Source organism: Anabrus simplex, chromosome 1, assembly GCF_040414725.1.
Source record: "Anabrus simplex isolate iqAnaSimp1 chromosome 1, ASM4041472v1, whole genome shotgun sequence".
Lineage (NCBI taxonomy): Eukaryota > Metazoa > Arthropoda > Insecta > Orthoptera > Tettigoniidae > Anabrus > Anabrus simplex.
The window spans coordinates 353588233-353610866 of NC_090265.1; the positions used below are offsets into that span (position 1 = coordinate 353588233).

At 37.3% G+C, this 22634-nt stretch overlaps 1 protein-coding gene across 2 annotated transcripts in view; it reads right to left on the reverse strand.

Moving 5' to 3' along the window:
- Positions 1-22634, reverse strand: part of su(f) (cleavage stimulation factor subunit su(f)) — a 455931-nt gene that overhangs the window by 16572 nt on the left and 416725 nt on the right. For both annotated transcript variants that reach the window (XM_067142809.2, XM_067142802.2), the window contains 3 exons: positions 17155-17243; positions 9473-9642; positions 3783-3917 (listed from right to left, as the gene is read on the reverse strand). In XM_067142809.2, the coding sequence (XP_066998910.2) occupies positions 3783-3917; positions 9473-9642; positions 17155-17243 (394 nt within the window). The remainder of the gene's footprint in view (positions 1-3782; positions 3918-9472; positions 9643-17154; positions 17244-22634) is intronic.

Genomic DNA, 22634 nt, shown 5'->3' on the forward strand with positions numbered 1-22634 from the left:
ATTGCCGCAAAGGGGAATTGTTTAGGAATACCTGTTACCACAGAGTGAGAGCAACCTTAGCATCTACACTGAAATATTTAAACTGGAGAGTTTATGAAGAGGTACACTGTAACCCTTCCACAGGGTCCAGAAGAAGAGCAGATATTGCTGACATCCACCAGCAGACTTGGACAGCTGTTATTCTTGATCCAACCACCCAGTTTGAAAGAGACTTATCTCAGGCCAATGAAGTTGACCAGGAAAAGAAGAGCATTTGTGAACCAGGCATTCCATAACTGAGTGAGAGACATAACTTTCGTCCAGAAAACTGGTCCATGATGGGTCTGCTATTTGAAAGCAGAGGCAGTGTACACAAGCATACGTGGTAAATCCTGAGAAAGCTTGGAATCCAGTACATGACACTGGAAAAACTTACAGTGGACATTTTAAAAAATTCAGTGACTATTTTAAATCATCACCTATACTACTCCCAAATTATAATAGCTTAGTGTTGTCTTTCTTGTTAGTATTTTTCATATTTTTGCGTATCATCCTCTAAATTGTAAAAATTCAGGATCTTTGTGGTCATTCACAGTTTATGAACTGATATAATTTGAAATATATACACCCAATTTGGTCAGTGAAATAATTAAATATCTGGGTTTCACATTTAATGATGAACTTCCAAGATGTGGTCATACCTTTCAGCAAAAACTTGGAAAAATGAACTAAACTACCACTGTTAAGGCCAAATCAAAAGCTTAATACTATCAATCAGTATTTTTCCTTTTCCTGTTTACCTGCTGCAGACAGCCCCACTGACCAAAATTCCATTGTATATTCTTCATGGCCTCATTATGATCGTTCGGCAAACTGTCTAGGAAATTATGGGACTTCCAGACAGAACCACTAGCAAGATATTCTACGCACTATGGAAGATGCGTAGACTTGGCTTAGTTAACTGCAAGTGGGAAGCTCCTTATGAGTAGCTAACAAAATTTTTAAATGCAGCAATCCCCATTTCATGCATTTTTAGTTACGACCAAGAAATCCAGATATGCCTTGATTGAATAAAAGCATTATCAGTTTTTGCAAGAGTTAATAAAAGCAGCAGACAGTTTCACCAAATGCTGAGATCAAAATAATTCAATGACTGGTCAGTAATGCTGTGGCAGGGAATAGGAGTGTCACATTTTAACGAATACCCGGCAGCCAATAATTTTATGTCGGAAAAAAAGTATCCACCTGACATCACGTGAATGGACAACCCTCCTGAAGCTCAACATCGACTATGCATATATCTTTATGAAATTCCTGGTAATGGAAGTGAAATGAACAAGTCATCAATTTGTAAAAGATTAACAAAAGAGAAAGAAACACTGGTCATTTACTCGGGTCCTGTTCCTTAAATTCATTGCTAATCAACCACAGGCACCATAGAGTAAAATATCCACTCACCAAGCTGTAGAACAAAAAGTGATACAAAGGTTTTGAAGAGGTTCATGTCAAAGATTAGCTGGGAGCTAACAGATTCGTAGACATTATAGCCTTCAAGAAAAACTTCAACACAGCCTTAATTATAAATGCTATAATGAGGTACGAAACAAATACTGCTGACCAAGTGAAAGATGTTGACAAAGAAAAAGGGAACATTTATGAAGGTTGCATTCATTTCTTGAAGGAAAAATATCAGTGATCAAAAATTCGTTGTCCATAAAATGAACCTGCGCTCTTTAGTGGAAGGTATTATGATGACAGTGCTGTCATTGTTCAGCATCACAATTACTCAAATAAGTAATATGAAAATTAATTTAACACAGTAATATCAAATATTTAAGCTTTTCAATATTGTAATTCATTTAACTTGGTAAGTTGTGTCTTTGAGCAAGCAGCTTCATTTTGTTAATAAATCTTTTCTCTCTGACGGAAGTCAAACCACCAGTCTATGAACAGGCAAGCCTCCTAATTTTATTACGGAGTGTAATTTGGTGAGTCACTGCAATTAATAATTTCTAGATACATAAAATTTCCTTTTAGAGAATACTTAGAAGCAAGAGGACAGAAACTCTTTGAATCAGGCATCCCCACAGCTGACTTTCACATTTAAATTTGTATGTTTAGATTATTCCCTACTTGTCCATTAATACACTCTAAACAAAGTCCATATTTTTACAATATTTCATTTAGAATACTTGATGATGGTGATGATGATGATGATGATGATGATGATGCTTGTTGTTTAAAGGGGCCTAACATCTAGGTCATTGGCTCCTAATGGCACGAAATGAGATGAAATGTAAGGACAATTAAAAATACAGAATCCTCCACTGACCAGAATTCAAAACGTGAGGACGAAGAATGAATGGATGGATATGAAGTTAAAACAATCAGGGTATCCGACCCGCAATTCCCCACATTCCAAGAAATAGCGTTAAACAATAGTATTACTGACCAGGGGACTCCTCCTAAAGCACAATATTGAATTGATGATGCTTGTAGTTTAAAGGGGTCCAAAATCCAGGTCATTGGCCCCTCATAATGGTACTTATTGCTACGAAAGTAGAACCATGGTATCTGTCATGTTGCAGTACCATGCTAATCAAAAGTAGCGTAGACTCACGGTATTCCACACATTATGGTACTAATCACAGGTAATGTAATGCGCACATGTAACACAGACCTATGGTGTTTCGCACATTGTGTCGCTATTTACAGGCAACACAAACCTATGGTGTTCTTCACATGAGTAGACTAACCACAGGGACTCGCACTATCCCGTGGTGTTCCTCACATAGTGGGTACAAATCATAGGTAAGGCAGAACCATGGTGTCGCTCATATAGTGGTACGAATCACAGGTACTGTAAAATGCATCCTGAGCACACACTGTCGCTAATAATCACAAACCTATTGTGTAACCACCATAGTGGTACTATGCTCAAGTAAAAGTGACCCATAGTGTTCTCTGCATGATGGTACTAATTACAAGGAGTATCATGGTTCTAAACCACACCCGGGCAACTAGAGTGGGACATTGATGATGATGATCATCATCATGGTTCTAATTTGATCATCCCTTGGTTGCCCCTTTAAGTTGCCTCTTACGACAGGCAGGGGATATCGTAGGTGTATTCTTCATCTGCATCCCCCACCCTCTGGTTTTTCTTATTTTTAGAATACTTGTTAGTAGGGTTCATTAAATTGAAAATATATTTAAGAAGCCTATTGATTCAGAAATCCAGAAGAAGACTACCCAATCAATCATTGTGTTCTAACTAGCAATTGGCTGATCTCAGCCTGAGCCCTAACCAAGCATCAGTTCTCCATAGGTTCATGATGTCTGATTAAAACTAACATTAAAAGCTAATATTCTACATAAGAAACTGCAAGCTAAATGTATGTGCTACAATTTATTCAATTTGTATATAATAGGGTACTTAACAAAGTGTATAAACAGAAATAAATTTTAATTCTACATGCTACATGCTTGAAATTCATCATGCTTTGTTCTACAGAAACGAAGGACTGAACATTCAGTCAGTATTTTTAACAATGAAAACAATTCATACACTATAAGTTACTATAACAAAAAAGATAATATTTCATAATTGTAAGCTGAATCTACAGCACATAATGCAAAATATTTAAACACTGACATATGTGACCAGTAGAGCAACAAATTAAATAAACTATATATTCATATACACATCTCTATCAGCAGACACATCTAATTAAATATTCATTTTAATACCAGGAACTAATGAACAAATGCCACTCCATTCACAAAAGAAAAGCATGGCTTACGGTTCTCAGGAAGCTGTATTTTGTTAAATACATCTATCAGCATATCGATAGCAACGAATGGACCTCGGAAACATCCTGGTGGTGGCAGAAGTGTGCAGAGCTGTGCAGCTGCAGGAGGGTGAGGAAATACACCACCTGAAAAAAACAGATCATCATAAACATACCAAGTGGTATCTGCAATCTATTCTTGACAACATACATTAGTATGAAGCTAATATTAAAGGAATGAAACATGTATAAAGATCAAATACAAGGTCAATGCAGTGCAGGTACAGGAAGTTGACAGAACATGTTTCTTCTACCACCTCTTTTCTCTCCCTTCCCTGTACTTACCCCTTTTTTTCTCTCTCCTTAAATTACACTTCTGACATCAAAGCAGAAAATCTGACAAATATGACTGATTGTGATCAATGTTTTAAGGGGAAGTACAGCTAGACAACCATCCTCTCTTAACACAAAGATCTATGACGAGTCCCAACTCTTTGATGAATGATGGTTTTGGAGAAAAGAAAAAAAAAAAAGCAAAAGGCTGTAAAGGGCATGAAAATGGAAGATTCCTTAGGCCTCATAAACCTAATACTGTTCGTATTGGAAGAGAACAAGAGTTGACTAAGGGAAATAAGACAGGAATGACAAAAAACAAATGTTCTGGCACAAGTAAGTGGAAACAATGTCACACCCAGTTACTAGCCCCATGGTCACCAACCCATGCTGTTGCTGCTCCCCCCTCCCCACCCCCTGCCCCCAAGTTGAAGGTCCCTCCAACATTACCCCCATTTAGTCACCTCTTATGACAGGTACTTGTACTTTATCTGTCAGTAATCAATACAACTGAGAAGGGTAGAGAGAAGGATAGCAAAAGAAGTACACTATGTTCCCCTCTCTACGGACTCAGAATCCCTTTATTCACCTCTATTGTGGATAATTCAATATTTTATTTTGTAACTGTTTGGTTCTTTAGTTTGCTGAAACTAATTTTGAGTAATAAATTTATAAACTACCTGAAAAAGACAACATACGGTAACAGATTTATACTTGAAAAATAAAGAAGTTAACCCTAGACCTGGCAACTGACGAATATTTGACACTTTGGTCCCTGCTGTCAAATATTCAACATGTTTGTATTTCTTCTTGTAACTTCCTTATTTCTTCAACAGATGCCATGACAGTCTACTTCTTGTCATTCTCGATGTCCACAGCAGCCGTGAGTTCAGTTTCATTAATATTTACAACCTCTTTGGGAGCAATTTCACAGAAAAAAATGAGTGCAGTTTTCCGAAGATGTGTTCAAGCACCATTTCTGTAGTGTTTGTAAACAAACCTTCATGGACTCTGCTTTGCTATTCTATTTCATTTTATTTCGTAGTTTTCCATTCAGTGCGAGTTATTTACTTCTATGTATATATTATTATCTGATTGATTATACACAGTTTTAGTGCAGTGTGTGTCTAAATATAGCATCTTCAATTCATTACAGAAAATTAGAAATGAAGTGGTGCGAAATTTGTTGGAAGATGAAATTGATGGATCTGACTTTGCGGTTATGGAGAATGAACCGACAGATTCAGATTTGGAACATTTATCAGCTATCTTTTTGCATCAAATATCGGAAAGTGAAAGTGATGATGAACCTCTCATAAAGCAACTTACCATAACAAAGTGGTCTAAGGTCACACCTCCAAATGACTGCATGTCAATAGATTTTCCCTAATATTTTCAAGAATACACCTCTCAGAGTGATGAAACTTTTGTCAGTACATTGCAGATATATTACTGACAATCTGTATATCTCAGTTTGTTTGTGAAATGTTCCAATTTTGTGTACATATGATCGAAATTTTATTATTATTATTATTATTATTATTATTATTATTATTTTGAATTTAGGAATTACACTTTTTGAACAGACTGTACAGTTTTCTTGTCAAGACACTTACGCAATTTCGTGTCACCACGACAATCCTCAGTCCATTAGCTTTACGTAGATATATAAAACTTTGTAGATTTATTTTGTATCTTGCGAATATTTTGTATTTTATTTAGAAAAGTAAAAACTGTCAAATATGGCTGCCACCACAAGATTTAACATGACAGTTCTAGGATTAATTAAAACAGAATGACAGGTTTCATTCTTAAAAGAACATCATCAGATTCTATATCAGCATATCGACAGCAATAAATGGACCTTGTAAACAACCTGGTGGTGACAGAAATGTACAGAGTTGTACAGCTGCAGGAGGATGAGGAAATACACAACCTGAAAGAAACAGATCGTCATAAACATACCAAGTGATATCTTCAATTTTCATGCCCTGACAGCCTTTCAAATCTTTTGCCAAAACCCTAATTCATAAATGATGTTCTTTTAAGAAGGAAATATGTTATTCTATTTTAATTAAGTTGTTTCTTTTTTAATATAACACTGTTACCATATATTTTTCAGGTAGTTAATAAATTTATTACTCAAAATTAGTTTTGGCAGACTGAAGAACGTAACAGTTTTAAATTAACTGAGTCAAAACTGAAAGGAGATGGCTTCAGATATTAAAAAAGAAGAAGAAAAAGAAGATAATTCAATATTAATATTTGTATTGAATTCACATTTAGTTTTCAGATTGGTATGTGGGTACAAGTGCTCCCAAATGTACTTCTTGTTAGTTCCTTTTTCTTAGATTAGTTGACAGATCATCTTTTTGGAGAGATGTACATTACACAATTTCTTCTTCTTCTTCTTCTTCTTCTTCTTCTTCTTCTTCTTCTTCTTCTTCTTCTTCTTCTTCTTCTTCTTCTTCTTCTTCTTCTTCTTCTTTCAGATGAGGCCTGCTAAGGACCACGTGCCAATTTCAATTCAGTTCTTCATACTGTGTTTGTTTTCTCTTCCGCTCCTTCCAATATTCTTTCATCCTTTCACTATGCTGTTTCTTTCGGTCCTCGGACCACTTCGCACCAGGCTTCTTGTTCAATCTTCCTTGGAATCCTTCCATACTTACTATCCTCTTTCTAAAAATTTCTCTGTCCATACTTTCTTCTTCTCTTACATTTTTCTTTCTAAATCTTTCCTTACTTCTTTTCATCTAATAAATATTTATTTTTCACCTTACAAGTTAAAATTAATTTATTCTAACACCTTCCAAATGACAAATACCCCACATCTAAATTTGCTCCGCCATGCTACAAATATTTTTGAAGATTCATGTTCATCTTCTTGAATTAGTGCCTGTTATCAGTTTAATTCTGTATCAGCCATTGAATTTAAATTCGCTTCTCTGAGAGTACATGGATACTAATGATGTCAGTTATAAATACATACTCTGAGAAACTAAGTGGATGGAGGAACTCATTAAAAAAATAATCCAGTTCTTGGAGTAGGTCTATATAATAAAATGGTGAAATATAAATTGTATGTAATGTATCTCATCTAGCTCATTTTACGGTGAACAATTTCTTCATTAATAGGTAACCTTTTATTGACAAAATTATATGAATTCCCAAAATAATACATTTTTCTCATATTTTTAAAATGCTGCATATTTTTACCTCCCTTATTTTAATTACATCATTTTGAAATTTAGAAAAAAAATTGGGCTCTTTTCATGGAGATGTCAGCCAAACTGCATCTTGGAATGAAATCTACTTGTCTGCATATGAACTTCATACTGAACAAAGAGGAGGTGGAACAGTTTTCTTTATGGAATGGGACTGAAGTTCCAGTGTTCAAACGGGTGGCTTCAGCGTTTTAACCCTAGAACACTAACCTTTATTATAACCTTCTTATAACTGCACTCTATTACTCTTGTTTTGGACTTATTTATTTTCATCTTGTACTCCTTACCCAAGGCTCTGTCCATACCATTCAGCAATTTCTGCAGTCTCAGATAACATAACAATATCATCAGAAAATCTCAGGGTTTTGATCTCCTCTCCCTGGATTGCGAGTCCCTTCCCAAATTCCTCTTTGATTTTCTTTACTGCCTGTTCTATATAAACAATGAAAAGGTGGGGGGACAGACTGCAACCTTGCCTCACTCCTTTCTGGAATGCAGCTTGTTTTTCAAAGCTCTCGATTTTTATCACTGCAGACTGATTTTTATACAGATTGAAGATAATTATTTGTTCTCGGTACCTGATCCCGATCACCTTCAGAATCTCAAATAGCTTGGACCAATCAACATTATCAAAGGTCTTTTCAAGATCTACGAATGCCAAGTATGTGGGCTTGTCCTTCTTAATTCAATCCTCTAAGATCAGACGTAAAGGCAGGATTGCTTCACGTGTTCCTACATATCTTCAGAAGCCAAATTGATCTTCTCCCAACTCAATTTCACCTTGACTTTCCATTCTTCTGTAAATAATATGTGTTAAAATTTTGTAAGAGTGAGATATTAAACTAATGGTGCAGTAGTTTTCATACTTGTCAACACTGGCTTTCTTGGGAATAGGTATACCAACATTCTGTCGAAAATCGGATGGCACTTCTCCTGTTTCATACTTCTTACATGGAAATGGAATAAACTCGTCATGCTGGTTTCTCCTAAGGCAGTCAGTAATTCAGAGGGAATGTTATCAACTCCAGGTGCCTTGTTCCTGTTTAGGTCTCTCAAAGCTCTGTCAAATTCTGATCTCAAAATTGGGTCTTCCATTTCATCAGCAACTGCAGCCTCTTCTTGTTCCAGAACCATATCATCAACATCTTTACTTTGAAACACTTGTTGGATATGTTCCTGCCAGTTCTGCCTTGTCTTCTTTCCCTAGAAGTGGTTTTCCATCCGAGCTCTTAATATTCATAGACCTAGTTTTCCTTTCTCCAAAAGTTTCCTAGATTTTCCTGTATGCAGCATCTACCTTTCCTAGGGCCGTACAGTCCGACTCGTTGGCTGAATGGTCAGCTTACTGGCCTTCGGTTCAGATGGTCCCGGGTTCAATTCCTGGCTGGGTCGGGGATTTAAACTTCATTGGTTAATTCCAATGGTCTGGGAGCTGGGTGTTTGTGCAATCCCCAACATCCCTGCAACTCTCACACCACACATAACACTATCCTCCATCACAATAACATGCAGTTATCTACAGATGGCAGATGCCACCCACCCTCATCAGAGGGTCTGCCTTACAAGGGCTGCACTCAGCTAGAAATGGCCACTTGAAATTATTATTAGGGCCATACAACCTTCAACATCCTTGCACTTCTCCTTCAGCCATTCTTCCTTAGCTGTCCTGCACTTCCTATCCACTTCATTCTTTAATCGCCTGTATTCCTTTCTGCCCTCTTCATTTTTTTTGCATTCTTGTCAAGGTATGACTCTGTAATTGCAGAACTGGCCGTTAGTAGTTCTTATGACTTTTCTATATTATTTGGATTAATTTGCATGATATGAATGTGTACATCTCTCATGATAACAACTTATTTTCACACATAGCTCTTATGATAAGTACAGTATACCATTTCTTCTCATAATGATATGTCCCCTACAAGCTTCCAGCGATGCTCCATCATATCAGGAAGACTGCAGAAATTCCTCCTCCCTTTTCAACACTGTATTATTTTTGCTTACAAGCTTAAGAATGAAATGTGGAACAGTTTAAAGTGAAAATGAATGTAAAAGTACCAATGGATGGCAGAAAGTGTTTCAGTAAGAATTACATGAGAAATATCACTCTGTCACAATTTTGTCTGATTATTGCTTTAAACAAACCTGGAACAGGATGATCTCCAGGAATAGACTGAGCTTTGGGTTTGAATGGAATCATCTGCGTAAAGTCAGGTCGGGGTAGATTATTGCCCTCCTCCTCTCCATCCATGACGGCTGATAGAGGATGGAAGGCCTTGACTACTGTGCTGGCTACTTCATTATAACCAATTGCCCTGCAAAAAAATAAAAAAATTAAAGAGGTGAAAATAATAGGATTCTACACTTACATTTTACCAATTACATAAAATTGATATTCTCATTCATTAACCCTTTCATTTAAATTGCTTCCAGTGCTTCTAGTACCCTGGAATTGATTGCTGACTGTATAGATCAATTAAAGAAATTTGTGGCAACTGTGAGCGAGCATATAATTACTGTATGTAATAATAAAAATGAGATGCATCTGTGAGACAGATCTCAAAGGAGAATTGAGACTGAAGTCATATGCAAGACGATCTCCTTATGCAGATGAATAAAGTTTGTTTCCTGCTAACGAGATGTATCTCACACACTGGCCTTGGTATCTGTCAGCTGACACCACAGTTGTATAAACAAATATCACCTAACAGAGGGAGGATTTCAAAAATCTCATGATGTGGCTCAGTCTTTTACAATTCTTCTAATTTAGTTTACTTCAGAACAATGGCGATGGTAGGAGAAATTGTGGAGATTCTGGCTTATTTGATGAAAATCATACAAAAGCACAGTGAAGTGACTGTAATAGTCTCAACTTTGCAAAATGTGCTACAGGAAAACTGCCACAATGGGTCACTTATGCAACAATTGCCATGATCTTTTAAATACTCATTTAACAGGGGCATAAATCTCAACAACAAATATAGTTAATAAATACAAAAATCATGTGAATAGAGCAGCAATATTCTGCTTTGAAAAATATCCTTGCATATAACAAAGTGCGACTATTGAAAAACATCTAAAACAAATTCCATGGTGCTACAGACCTATCAAGAGGCCGCTGCTCAGCCCAAAGCCATCAGGTTGTGAGGATATGCATGTTTAGCATGACAAATCCTCTCGATTGTTATTCTTGGTTTCACTAGACCCAGAGTGCTATCTCACCTTTAGATAGTTCCTCCACTGTTCTCATGTGGGCTGAGTGGACATCAAACAAGCCTTAATATTGAGGTAAAAAATCCCTGGTTTGACCAGTAACCGAACCTGAGACTCCAGGTAAGTGACAGACTTGCTCCCCTAGACTAAGGTACTATCGAAAACCTTGAAAAAATTTTAGTCTTATTTTGTAAGTAGAATAAGTATAATAAGCTATATATTACATTTGTTTATTTTTGTAAGAAAAATACAGCAAAGTATGGAATATTTAAGAATTAAATTATTTATTAATTGGTTGCTAATATTTTAACAATTGGATTCTTTTTCTTAGCATATTATTGTGTTTTTTGAACATTTTAAACATTTACAGTACATGTATACCCTAGCAGCTGGCCAGCAGTCCAGGGGTAACATGCCTGCCCCCTACCTGGATGCTCTGGGATTTTTACTGAACCTTTTCCCTGGATTTCAAGGCTGCTTCAAGGTCCACTCAGCCTGTGTGATTGCAATTGAGGAGCTACTGACAGTGAGGTAGCGGGCCCAGTCTAGAAAGTCAAGAATAACGGCCGGCAGTATTCGTCACAATGACCACGCCGCATCTCATAATCTGCAGGCCTTCAGGCTGAGCAGCGGCTGATGTAATTGAATTTTTAAAGGAAAGAAAAAATCCATTCAACACTATGTTGGCGTGTAAAGGCTCTCTCTGACACATTTGCTGTGTACCTGCTATAATTAATTAAAAACTCAGCCGTAGATAACCCAGGAGAGATTCAATTTACTCCGCCAACTGGTATAATAAAACAGAATGTCTAAATTGATGCACAGGCAGCTTGCATGGCATCAAATTATAAGGCCTGTAAATGGTAGCTGTATCATCCTCATCATTATCATCATCTCCTGCCTGATGTAATAGGTGTTTAAATAGCAATCCAGGGGCTCTCAACTTGGGGGTCCTTAGCTGATTCTGGGATTTCTTACACTTGTGCCATGCCCCTCATTTTCATCTTTGCTATCTGACCTCCAAGGGTCCAAGGGATAGATAAATGTGAGGAGCTTGGCACCAGTAAGTTGAAACAGTATCAGACTCAACTAGGGCCCCGTGGTCACCAACCATCGCTCCCACGTTAAAAGCTGCTGGGGCCCCCTTTTAGTCACCTCTTACATCCAGCAGGGGACACCATGGATGTATTGTATCACCCCACTCACATCGGGAGTGCAATCAACTGCTCCTAAAGCATTATGAAATGTGTAACATTCTTTTTACTTGATATTTACATTTTCTAATGCTTGTATAGTTGTTTGAAATTGCATCCAGGCTTCTGCTTGTGACCTAATAGCTCAAACTACCTGCCAAAGCGTTACTGATTGGAACCTTTATCTTTAGTTACACTGCACCACTTTGAAACCCAGAGCACCTATGTTAGGCCCAAAAAATATATTTCTCCTCTTGTCTCATGTACTGCCTCCAGAATGCTGTGGTAATCCAAATTTTCTTTATGAAATTCTCTTGAACATAATTATAGGCTGTCACTTACTTTGCTGTCTGAAGAAATTTAGAGATCCATTTAGTTTCGCTGAGACGAAGCACCAGTTTATAAATTTACATATTGAGATGTACCTCCGAGAGAATCCGCTAACGAGATGTATCTCACGGGGCAAAAGTAGCTGCTCAGCAGCTTACTTGAAGTGTGCCATCATGATTCAGCTGCTGTGACAATGCCATCAAAAGAAAGTGTGGCAAAACTATGTGTCAATGGGTGATATGAATAAACCTGAGATCCTCATAAATATTGATTAACTAGCTGATGTACCCGTGCTTTGCTATGGGATTCTCAGAAAGACTGTCTTTGTGGTTTTCCTAAATGAAGTCAACTTAGCCCATTACAAAAATGTCAGTAGGAATATAGTGATTAAAAGCAATGTATCATATAAAATACTTGATCAAATGAAAAACTGCACATTTTTTCACTTTTAACGAACAGTACTACGGTGCCAAAAACATATCAGATGTAAGGCCCTTCAGGCGTTTGCTCTATTAACCAGCATTCCGTCTTAGGTCTGACACTAGACTCATCAGAGTGGGATATGTCAGACCCTACCCACTGACGCTGGGGTGTATGCATGGGAATTTATCAGAGGCACAGTCTGATAACTGCATACGGGAGATAAATCTCCACAATGGAGTTATTGCCCGCCTAGCAAGTCTGAATGGAAAATTCTAAATTCCCATGGAGGGAATTAGATATTTTTCACCCATAGAGCATGTCAAAAATGTCAAAAAAATATCAGATGTAAGGCCCTTCAGCCAAAAAATACTTGGTATACGGCAGTAATTCCATCTATCGGAGATGAGTGGCAACAGAGACACAAAGCACATCGCAACAAACAATGGTCAATGTAATGTTATTGTTGATCAATGTTATGGGCTTCCTGCATTGTACGCGTTCACATTTAGTTTTCTTTTGACTCTCTGATATTAGGGCATCTTACAAATTATTTATAGCGTAGATTGTAGTTCCTTATTTCCCGACTTTACATATCGATTTTAATTCAATTCTGTTTACCCATTTTCTCGTGACTCGGCGCTGATATGGACTTGGCAACAAAAATTCAGATTCAAGAATATCTCTGTTATCATAGCTGGTATGGTAAAAATGTATAAGACCTCAATGATCGGAAATCTGTATATATAATTTAATACTGTATAGCTTTAGTTATGTAGTATTTGTCGATAGGACCTCTAATAACACAAATATTTGAGAATTAAATTTTAGGCCTTCCCCTAAACTACCATTTCACTCAGCATCAATAAAATTATTTATGGCCTAGATTGTAGTGACTTACTGCCTGATTTTCATTAAGACAGGACCACTAATAACAAAAATATTAAATTTTAGGCCTTCCCCTAAACTACCATTTCTCTCAGCGTAAATAAGATTATTTATGGCCTAGATTGGAGGAACTTATTCTCCGACTTTGCATACAGATTTTTATTAAGAAAGGACCAATAATAACAAATATTTGAGAATTAAATGTTAGGCCTTCCCCTAAACTACCATTTCTCTCAGCGTGAATAAGATTATTTTTGACCTAGATTGTAGCGGCTTATTCTCGGACTTTACATACCGATTTTCAATAAATTCTCTTCAGCCGTTTTCTCGTGATGCGTGTACATACATACATTCATACATACATACATACAGACAGACAGACAATTACGGAAAATTAAAAAGTGCATTTCTTGGTTACTATGGACACGACCGATACAGAAATACCATCCTTTTTAAATTCTGACCAATGTACAGACAAAACTCTTATTTTATATATATAGATATCTCCAATGTAGATTATAAAACCATTTTCTTGTATCTCCCATATTTATGGGTTCAACTGAGTTAGAAAATTTGAATGGGGTGAAATTTGGGTATATTTTTAATACTTTATATTATTTTTTGTATACTTATGTGGAAGCTGGAAGCATGAAATTTGGCTCGCATATGGTCAGCATTGGTCGTGTCAATGTGCGTGCCAAATTTGATGACTCTATCTTTCCTACAAGTGTGTGAAACTGTGAACTCTACGTGTAAAGATCACAAAATTTACGTACAATCGAGAAATACAGCCAAATCTAACATATAAAGGAGAGAGATATGACAAAATATCATAGGACCGAAGTTGTAGATCACTCCAAATTGAACCACAATGTACTGGATTTTGCAGCTATAAATGCTTGGATTTTATATAGCACATATCACTATTCAGAAATTTCTCGAAGATGTTTCATTTTAAGACTCGTGAATGAACTAAGATTGCCACACTGACCAAGAGGCGAGCAGAAATCCTTTCTTGTGGTACAAAGACCTCCGGTAAAAAACTTTGCCAGTGCTCATTCTGCCGTAACAAACAGAAGATTTTTTACCATCATACGAGGACGGTTTGAAAAGTTCTCGGAATCACCGCTAGATGTCAGTGCTAGAGCAACGAGGTTCCCACGCAATAATCACACATCCTTTGTGAGTGAACACGTGGCGCGTCAGTGCTCTAGCTGCAGGAGTGTGGTAGTGACGAATCTTTGTTGTTGTTCCCGCGTAGTGATTTGTGACAATGGAAAAAACTGAGATTCGAGCAATGCATAAATACTTTGTAAAGAAAGGTATGAAAGCAAAGGAAATTCATGCCGACTTTCAGAACACACTGGAGGACTCTGCTCCTTCATTTTCAACTGTTGCCAAGTGGACCAGCGAGTTTAAATTTGGTCAGCAGAGCTTGAATGATGATCCGCGTAGTGGACGGCCAAAAAGTGTTATGATCCCAGAATTTATCGCAAAAGTGCATAAAATGGTCATGGAGGATCGTCGACTGAAAGTGTGGGAGATTGCTGACAGTGTAGGGATGTCTTCTGAACGGGTATATTCTATTTTAACTGAAGAATTGGGTATGAAAAAATTATCCGCAAGATGGGTGCCGCGGCTCTTGACATTGGACAATAAACGCACCAGATTGGAAATGTCCGAACAAAGTCTGGCCCGTTTTCAGTGCAACCAACAAGATTTTCTGCGCCGGTTTGTGACTACAAATGAAACTTGGGTCCACTACTATACCCCAGAGACAAAACAGCAGTCAAAGCAGTGGAAACATGCTGATTCACCACCACCAAAGAAAGCAAAGGCAGTGCGTTCGGCCGGAAAGGTCATGGCCTCAGTTTTCTGGGATGCAAAAGGCATTCTGCTGATAGATTATCTTCCTACTGGCCAAACAATTACGGGGCAATACTATGCAAACCTCCTAGACCAACTACAGGAAAAGATACGCGAAACAAGGCCTGGTTTGGCAAGGGAAAAGGTCATCTTTCATCAGGACAACACTCCGCCGCATACAAGTGTTATTGCCATGGCAAAACTTCATGAACTGGGGTACGAATTGTTGCCACATCCACCTTATTCACCTGATTTGGCACCATCAGACTTTCATCTATTCCCAAGCTGAAAATTTTCCTCGGTGGACGGAGATTTTCTACAAGGGAAGAACTGACAGCCGAATTGGAGAGGTATTTTGCAGGCCTGGAGGAATCTCATTTTCGGGATGGGATCAAGGCATTGGAACATCGCTGGACCAAATGCATTAGTCTACAGGGAGACTATGTTGAAAAATAAAAGCAGTTCCACCGAGGTAAGATACTTAATTCTAGTACACTCCGAGAACTTTTCAAACCACCTACGTATGACAAGCTCATCTGTGGAAAATGCCAAGAATGCTGCATCAAGAAGTTTTATTGCAGGAAATGTGCCATTGTTAAATCAAGCAGTAACTGATATGCTGGGGAAAAGTATGTCAATGATGATGATGATGATGATGATGATGATGATGATGATAAGAAGCAGTAACTGATGTCACAATCATGTTCATGCTCTGAAACACAAATATATCATATTATGTAGCTACAAAATGGGTGTTTGTTCTAAAATGTGTTTTAAAATGCAACTGGTAAAATGTAATAAAGGAACTGAAATAACACTGAAAATACGATGAAAGATAATAAACACTGTAAACTTGACACTTGGGTTCTGTACAACGTGTATTGTACTTTTTTTTTACTGTGGTAAGAATTACCACTGTCATTGTTCTAGGCAGCTGAAAATAGCCATCGTTCTAGTGTTAAAGTACAATACTAAAATTAACTAGAGTATTATGAAATTAAAGAAAAAGAACCTGGGCTTACTTCTTGTTCCATGAGAATATACAGGGCTTCTTGAATTTCTGTGAACATCTCTGATTTTATATGACTATTCTCATGAATTAGGTTTAAGGCACTTGGATGTATTGTATGTGTATGTATAGTGAAAAATAAGTTGGGAATTAAAAATTAATTTCAACTGAAAATTTACTAGGCAAAACAATTTAAGAAATTGTAGGCTATGCACCACAGGATCTAAAGCCTCCTTTTGGTATGAAGTTCTGCATCTGCATTTCAGTTTTTAATACAGAATAAAGAATGAATGAGGAAGCCCTGAGGTACATAGCTCTGAAATAATTGAGCTCAACTCTCCACTCACTGACACTGTTCACACATACAGGTGGAGCTGCAGCTTAAGACAGGATAAAGGAAATTAAAATAATGCAGAGGGTTTAAAGTCTTTTAAATTACTGCCAGTCTTAAAAGAGGCCAGATACCAGAATTTTGGTCCAAGAGAGGTTCTTTAAAGTCCATTGACTTTCTCACATTAACTGTTTTTCTCCAAATGATTTGCGGAGATTTGTTCAATAACAATGCAAATGTGTTCAGTTTGTAAATGCTGACTGATTATGCTGAAAATCGATCAAACAACGTTGAGCCTGTAGCACTTAAAACATATATACTTGCCAGCATATATCAAATAAATAACTCAGGACACAGCTAAAATAAGAAGGTGTGCAGCTTTCCTCACCACCTATGACCAAAAGAAAAAGGTAGTAAAAAAGATACTTTAAATGATGATCTGAAGAAATGGAAGAAATTCCTTAATACTTCTCCAATGTTGTGATTACTCCTTTTCTCTTTTCATGCCATATATCAGCAAGATTTAGGTTACAGTCAATAAATTTAACAATAGTGACCCATTTGGAAATCAACTTACTTTAGTTCTCCTGGAGTGCAGGGATAAAGGTCCAAGAACTTATACCGATCTACCAGCTGTGCAGTCTCCTTGCCTTCAAACTCCTTAATCTGTGGAAAATGATTATGAACATATTACAAAATAAAGCAATAAATTATTTATTTCTTTGCTATTTGCTTTATGTCACACCGACACAAATAGGTTTTATGGCGACGATGGGACAGGAAAGGCCTGGGAATGGGAAGGAAGCGGCCGTGGCCATAATTAAGGTACAGCCCCAGCATTTGCCTGGTGTGAAAATGGGAAACCACGGAAAACCAAATTCAGGGCTGCCGACAGTGTGGTTCGAACCCACTATCTCCCAGATGCGAGCTCACAGCTGCACGTTCCTAACCGCACGGCCAACTCGCCCAGAGCAATAAATTAGAAGTTTAGTCATTTGTATTGCTTCATACTTATGAATGACATTTATTGGATTCAATTTAGTATTTTATTTCAGTACTTAAAAATTCCAAGCACTGCACTACAACATTATCTCTCGGGAATTTAGTTTGATACTGGTACTGCTACCCAACTACTTATTCTTCTTCCTAGCCTTTTTCAAATTACCTGAAGCTGGCAAAAATCTCTCTTCATCTTACCCCAGATAATTTTTTGATTGCTGGAACCACTCAAGTTTTTTTTTTTTGCTAGTTGCTTTACGTCGCACCGACACAGCATTTTGGTTTTGGTCAGGGGTTTAAGGCTGGATGCCTTTCCTGATGCTAAGTGACTTTCAGGTGAAACTGAGATCCCAGTATTGATTGGGAATTGAACCTCAGTTGTCTTGTTGGAAAGCCAGCAACTAACCCACTATGCTAATCTTGCATCCCCATTGCTATCCTAACTATATGAGTTAATTTAAATTTTGAATGATTAATATAACAATAATGATGAGGTAGAATGCCAGAAAGAAAAATACATTGTCTTTACAGTTCATTATCTACCAAAAGTTGACAATGATTCTTCAATACACCCAGAGAGAAAAGAATATTTTACTACTATAATATTAAACTATTTTTATTAAGAGTCATTTTGTGGCTTCCCAAATTGCTGTTGCTCAAGAACCTAATATAAGTTCATGTGTTTTTATGATTCACAAAAAATAACAGTTTGGTTGGGGATAGCCATTATTCAATTTATTTCATCAAGTTCACACAAAAAGAGGTCATTTCCAGAAACAGAAATAAAGAAAGGTTTCATCACAGACTTATAGAATTAATTTTATACCACAGCTCATCAATGTTATGAGGATGAACAGCCCCAAAAGTGATCATAATTATTCAAATGTTAATAATATATTAATGTTTACGAAAATTGGAACACCATTAACCCATTCGCTGTTGTCTTTTAAATCTCCCGTTGGCACTAGCATGTTGTCCAACAGGTGTTGTGATTTCACTCTGCGTATTTAATTGGAAATCAACTTGTATCTTCAGCCAATTTTTATATTTTCATGAAACAAAAACTACAGTACTTATGAACCTCTCCTCTACGTACATAGAAAGTAACAGGCTTATTATGTCAATATTTGAGGTATTATTTTTATAGTTTTATATCAGAAGTTTTTTCTTTCTTTTTTTAGATTAGTTGCTAGAAAATGCCAACAGTAGTTAAAAATTTGGGCTCGGACTGTACAATCTGTGTAACCAGACATTTCTGCTTGCCTTACAAAACAAACCCATATAGATTTTAATGTCAACAATATCATTTCCTCATTCTGAATTAGATATGCTACAAATTACGAGTGCAGGCAGATGATGTTTGATGCATTTGCTCATCTTGTAATAAAGACACAGACCTAAAAACAGCACATGAGATAACAAAATTAATCATACAAACCTATAAATAGTTCATGATATTATACAAATAATATGCCTTGAATATTTAGGTCGGATCACTATCACTCGTAACTATGGCTTCAACAAGTCAAGGCGAGTCGAGCGGTTCGCGATGCTCAGCGAGTGTCAGTGGCATGGAAATTATGAAGTATTTTGTTGAAGATATGTTAGACAATGGCAGTGATATTGATTTCAGCTTTGGTAATAGGCTAAAAGAGAGACATTTCATCTCCAAGATTCCATACAGACAAGAAAAAACATGCTAGCTAGTGATTTGTGTTGTGTCAGAAAATAGGTGTTATGAAAGATGTAAGAACAACGTACCACTACCAGCAGAAATGTGCCCTTGTGCTTCAACCCCTGTTTCAAGGCATATTATACTAAACTCAACATGCAAAGGTAAGATAGAAATACATTTTATCAGTATTACAAGGAAAGTATTTTTCCAAAACTTTTTTTTTGTAAGTTGCTTTACGTCGCACCGACACAGACAGGTCTTATGGCGATGATGGGAGATGAAGAAGCTAGGAGTGGGAAGGAAGCGGCTGTGGCCTTAATTAAGGTACAGCCCCAGCATTTGCCTGGTATGAAAATGGAAAACCATAGAAAACCATCTTCAGGGCTGCCGACAGTGGGGTTTGAACCCACTATCTCCTGAATACTGGGTCCTGGCTGCAATTAAGTGACTGCAGCTATCAAGCTCAGTCCCAAAACATTCAGAAAAATACAATGCATGTTTGAACAAAATAATTTGCAATAAATCCATGTCCATAACGTGCAGCGGGCATTTTCTGCTCGAAGACAATTTATCGTCCACAACGGGGAATGGGTTAAGAAAGGCTCAAATGCATGTGAAACTTAAGATAAATGCAAAGATTAGAATTACAGAGTGGTTGTACATTCCTGGGCCCAGCAATATTCTGTCATGTGTTGTTAGGGTAAAAATAGAGGGTTGTTGAGGAGTCATGTAATTAGTGTATCAGAGTGAACAGGCTGCAAATCTTTCCCAAAGAGTCACTATGCCTTATTAAGCTAAAAGGGTGCAGTACAAACAAACAACAGAGTTTGAACAGGGACAAATGATTGGCCTGTTTCAAAGTGGATTTTCATACTGTGAGATTGCTACTCATATTGGACATAATGCAAAAACAGTGATGCAAGGGTGGAAGCAGTGGGCCGAAGAGAACAGGATGCATAAAAAAATCTGGCAGTAGATCAAAAAATATGTTGACAGCATTGGATGACAGAAACTTGTCAGCATGGCAGTGACAGATTGTACAATTTCATCACAAGTGTTAGCACAACAGTGGAGCACTGTAATAGGTAAGGCATTGGGTGCTTTGGAAGGGACTAGTTGCACACACACTTGCTTAGAATGTAATAAATTACTCTCATACATACATACATACATACATACATACATACATACATACATACATACATACATACATACATACATAAAAAAATAAAAAATACATACTCGCAAGTCGGGGACCAAAAAGTACTTTAATAACAAAATATATGAACAAATGAATCATATGCACAAACAAACGTCTATTTTACATTTCCTACATAATGAGAAATATAGCAATAAAGATGATTGTTTTCCATGAGGTATGGCTACGTGGGAAAACGTAACATCGATTTTGTTCTATAAACCACCATATTAGAAGTGTGTGTGTGTGTGTTCACTCACTCACACATAATTGATGCGTACAGAGGAGAATAGTGTTATATTAAAGTTACATTTTATTGCTTTAGCCTACTTATAATGTTTTAGTTCGTACAAATACTGTTCCTTTAAATATAAAACTTTAGTGAACTTGTTTCTTTACAGTGGTTAAGATTGTTTTTATAAAGTAATTATGGTGCTCCTCCTTCTGGTACTTCAACACAATAATTTGCACATCTTTATAATTATTACTAGCAAATGTACCCATGCTTCACTACAATATTCTACACTGAATACAAATTTTGTGCTTAATTCCTCCACACTTTATGTTCCTTTGATTGCCCCATTCCTTACTCTATCCCTCCTTGTCAGTCCACATGAATATCTCAGCATCTTCATCTCTGCATCACGTATCTTTTGCAGCAGCCCTCTTATGCGAGGTCAGGTTTCCACTCCATATATGAGTACTGGTCTCACCTACCTTGTAAATTTTCCCTTTCACATTGGCTAGAATCTTCGTGTCACAAAACATGCTGAAAGTCCTTCTCAAAGCATTCAACTCAGACTGGATTCCACATGAGAGATCGCCTTTGTCATTCATGGTAGAGCCAAAATATAATTGAAGTTTTTCATCACTGGTATGCTCACTCCTTGTAATGTTATCGATTGCTCATGGCTCACACTGCTCATAAGCTCTGTTTTACTTTTTCTTGGTCTCATACCACTATCCTACAGAGCTTTTCTCCAGTCCTCCAGCAACATTTCCAGTTCATTTTGCAAGGCTGTGAATAATATCATATCAAACATCATCATCCATGATAATGATTATCATCCATGATAAAAAGCTTTTATGCTTTTGAAAACAAGGTGAAATTCTTTATGTTTCACAGAGAACTTCCAATTGCAAACATGGGTGCCCATAGGCTGGTTTGTAGGGGGAGAGGGCTAGACCTGGGGGTATGTAGAATTTTTAATATTTTGGAAATTGAATGGTGACTTGTATTCGACGGTAGAGTACCACACACGGTATCCCCTACCACTTTTACGTAATACCGATTTTTAAATTTTTCTTGAAAGAAAAACACCTCACTATATTAGATTTTTTCCTTTCCCTGAGAGCTCGGGGGTTGGGGGGTTCCCCACCTTGCCCCCGGACATGGGTGCCCATGATTGGAAAGGCAACAGCTAAGCTACTGTACTAATCATGTCCCACTCTCTCCTCTGTTACGAATATTATGATTACCCTCACAGCCACTATCTCACAAAATAAATGTCAAATGACACTTTCTTGAAGCACTTGTTTACTCTGAGAAACCATTTTGATAGCACCAATGATTGACAGCATCTATTCATACAGGCTCCTGCAAAATCATTTAAATTCCTTGACATACCTAGACAAAACTGCCAGGTCCCCATACGATGTTTTCCATGTAAGGTGTGTGTTGGGGAGTTTTGATGCTAATGGCAGACCATGTTTCCTACTACCATTCACAATGGAGTTCAGGAGTTTCTACTATAATGGCAGGATCACTTGCCTACTGACATTCACAATCAAGTTGGAGAGTTTTCAGTACAGTCACAGGACCCCTTGCCTACTGCCAGTCACTATTGATTTAGGGAGTCTTCTTTACAATGCCAGGCCCCCTTTTTGAACTTCGAGGCACATCCCAATTGAGGAATTTTCATTATAATGACAGGCCCCTTCCCTACTGCCTGTCAAAATTGAGTTGTGGTGTTATCATTATAAGGAAAGGCCCTTTTTCCTAATGCCAATCACAACTGAGTTGGGGAGTTTTAATTATAATGGCAAGCCTCCTTGCATACCGCCAGTCACAATCGAGTTGGAGTGCTTTCGTTATAACAGCAGGCCCACTTGCATACTACCAGTTACAATCGAACTGGGGTGTTTTCATTATAATAAGAGACACACTTTCCTACTGCCAGTCACA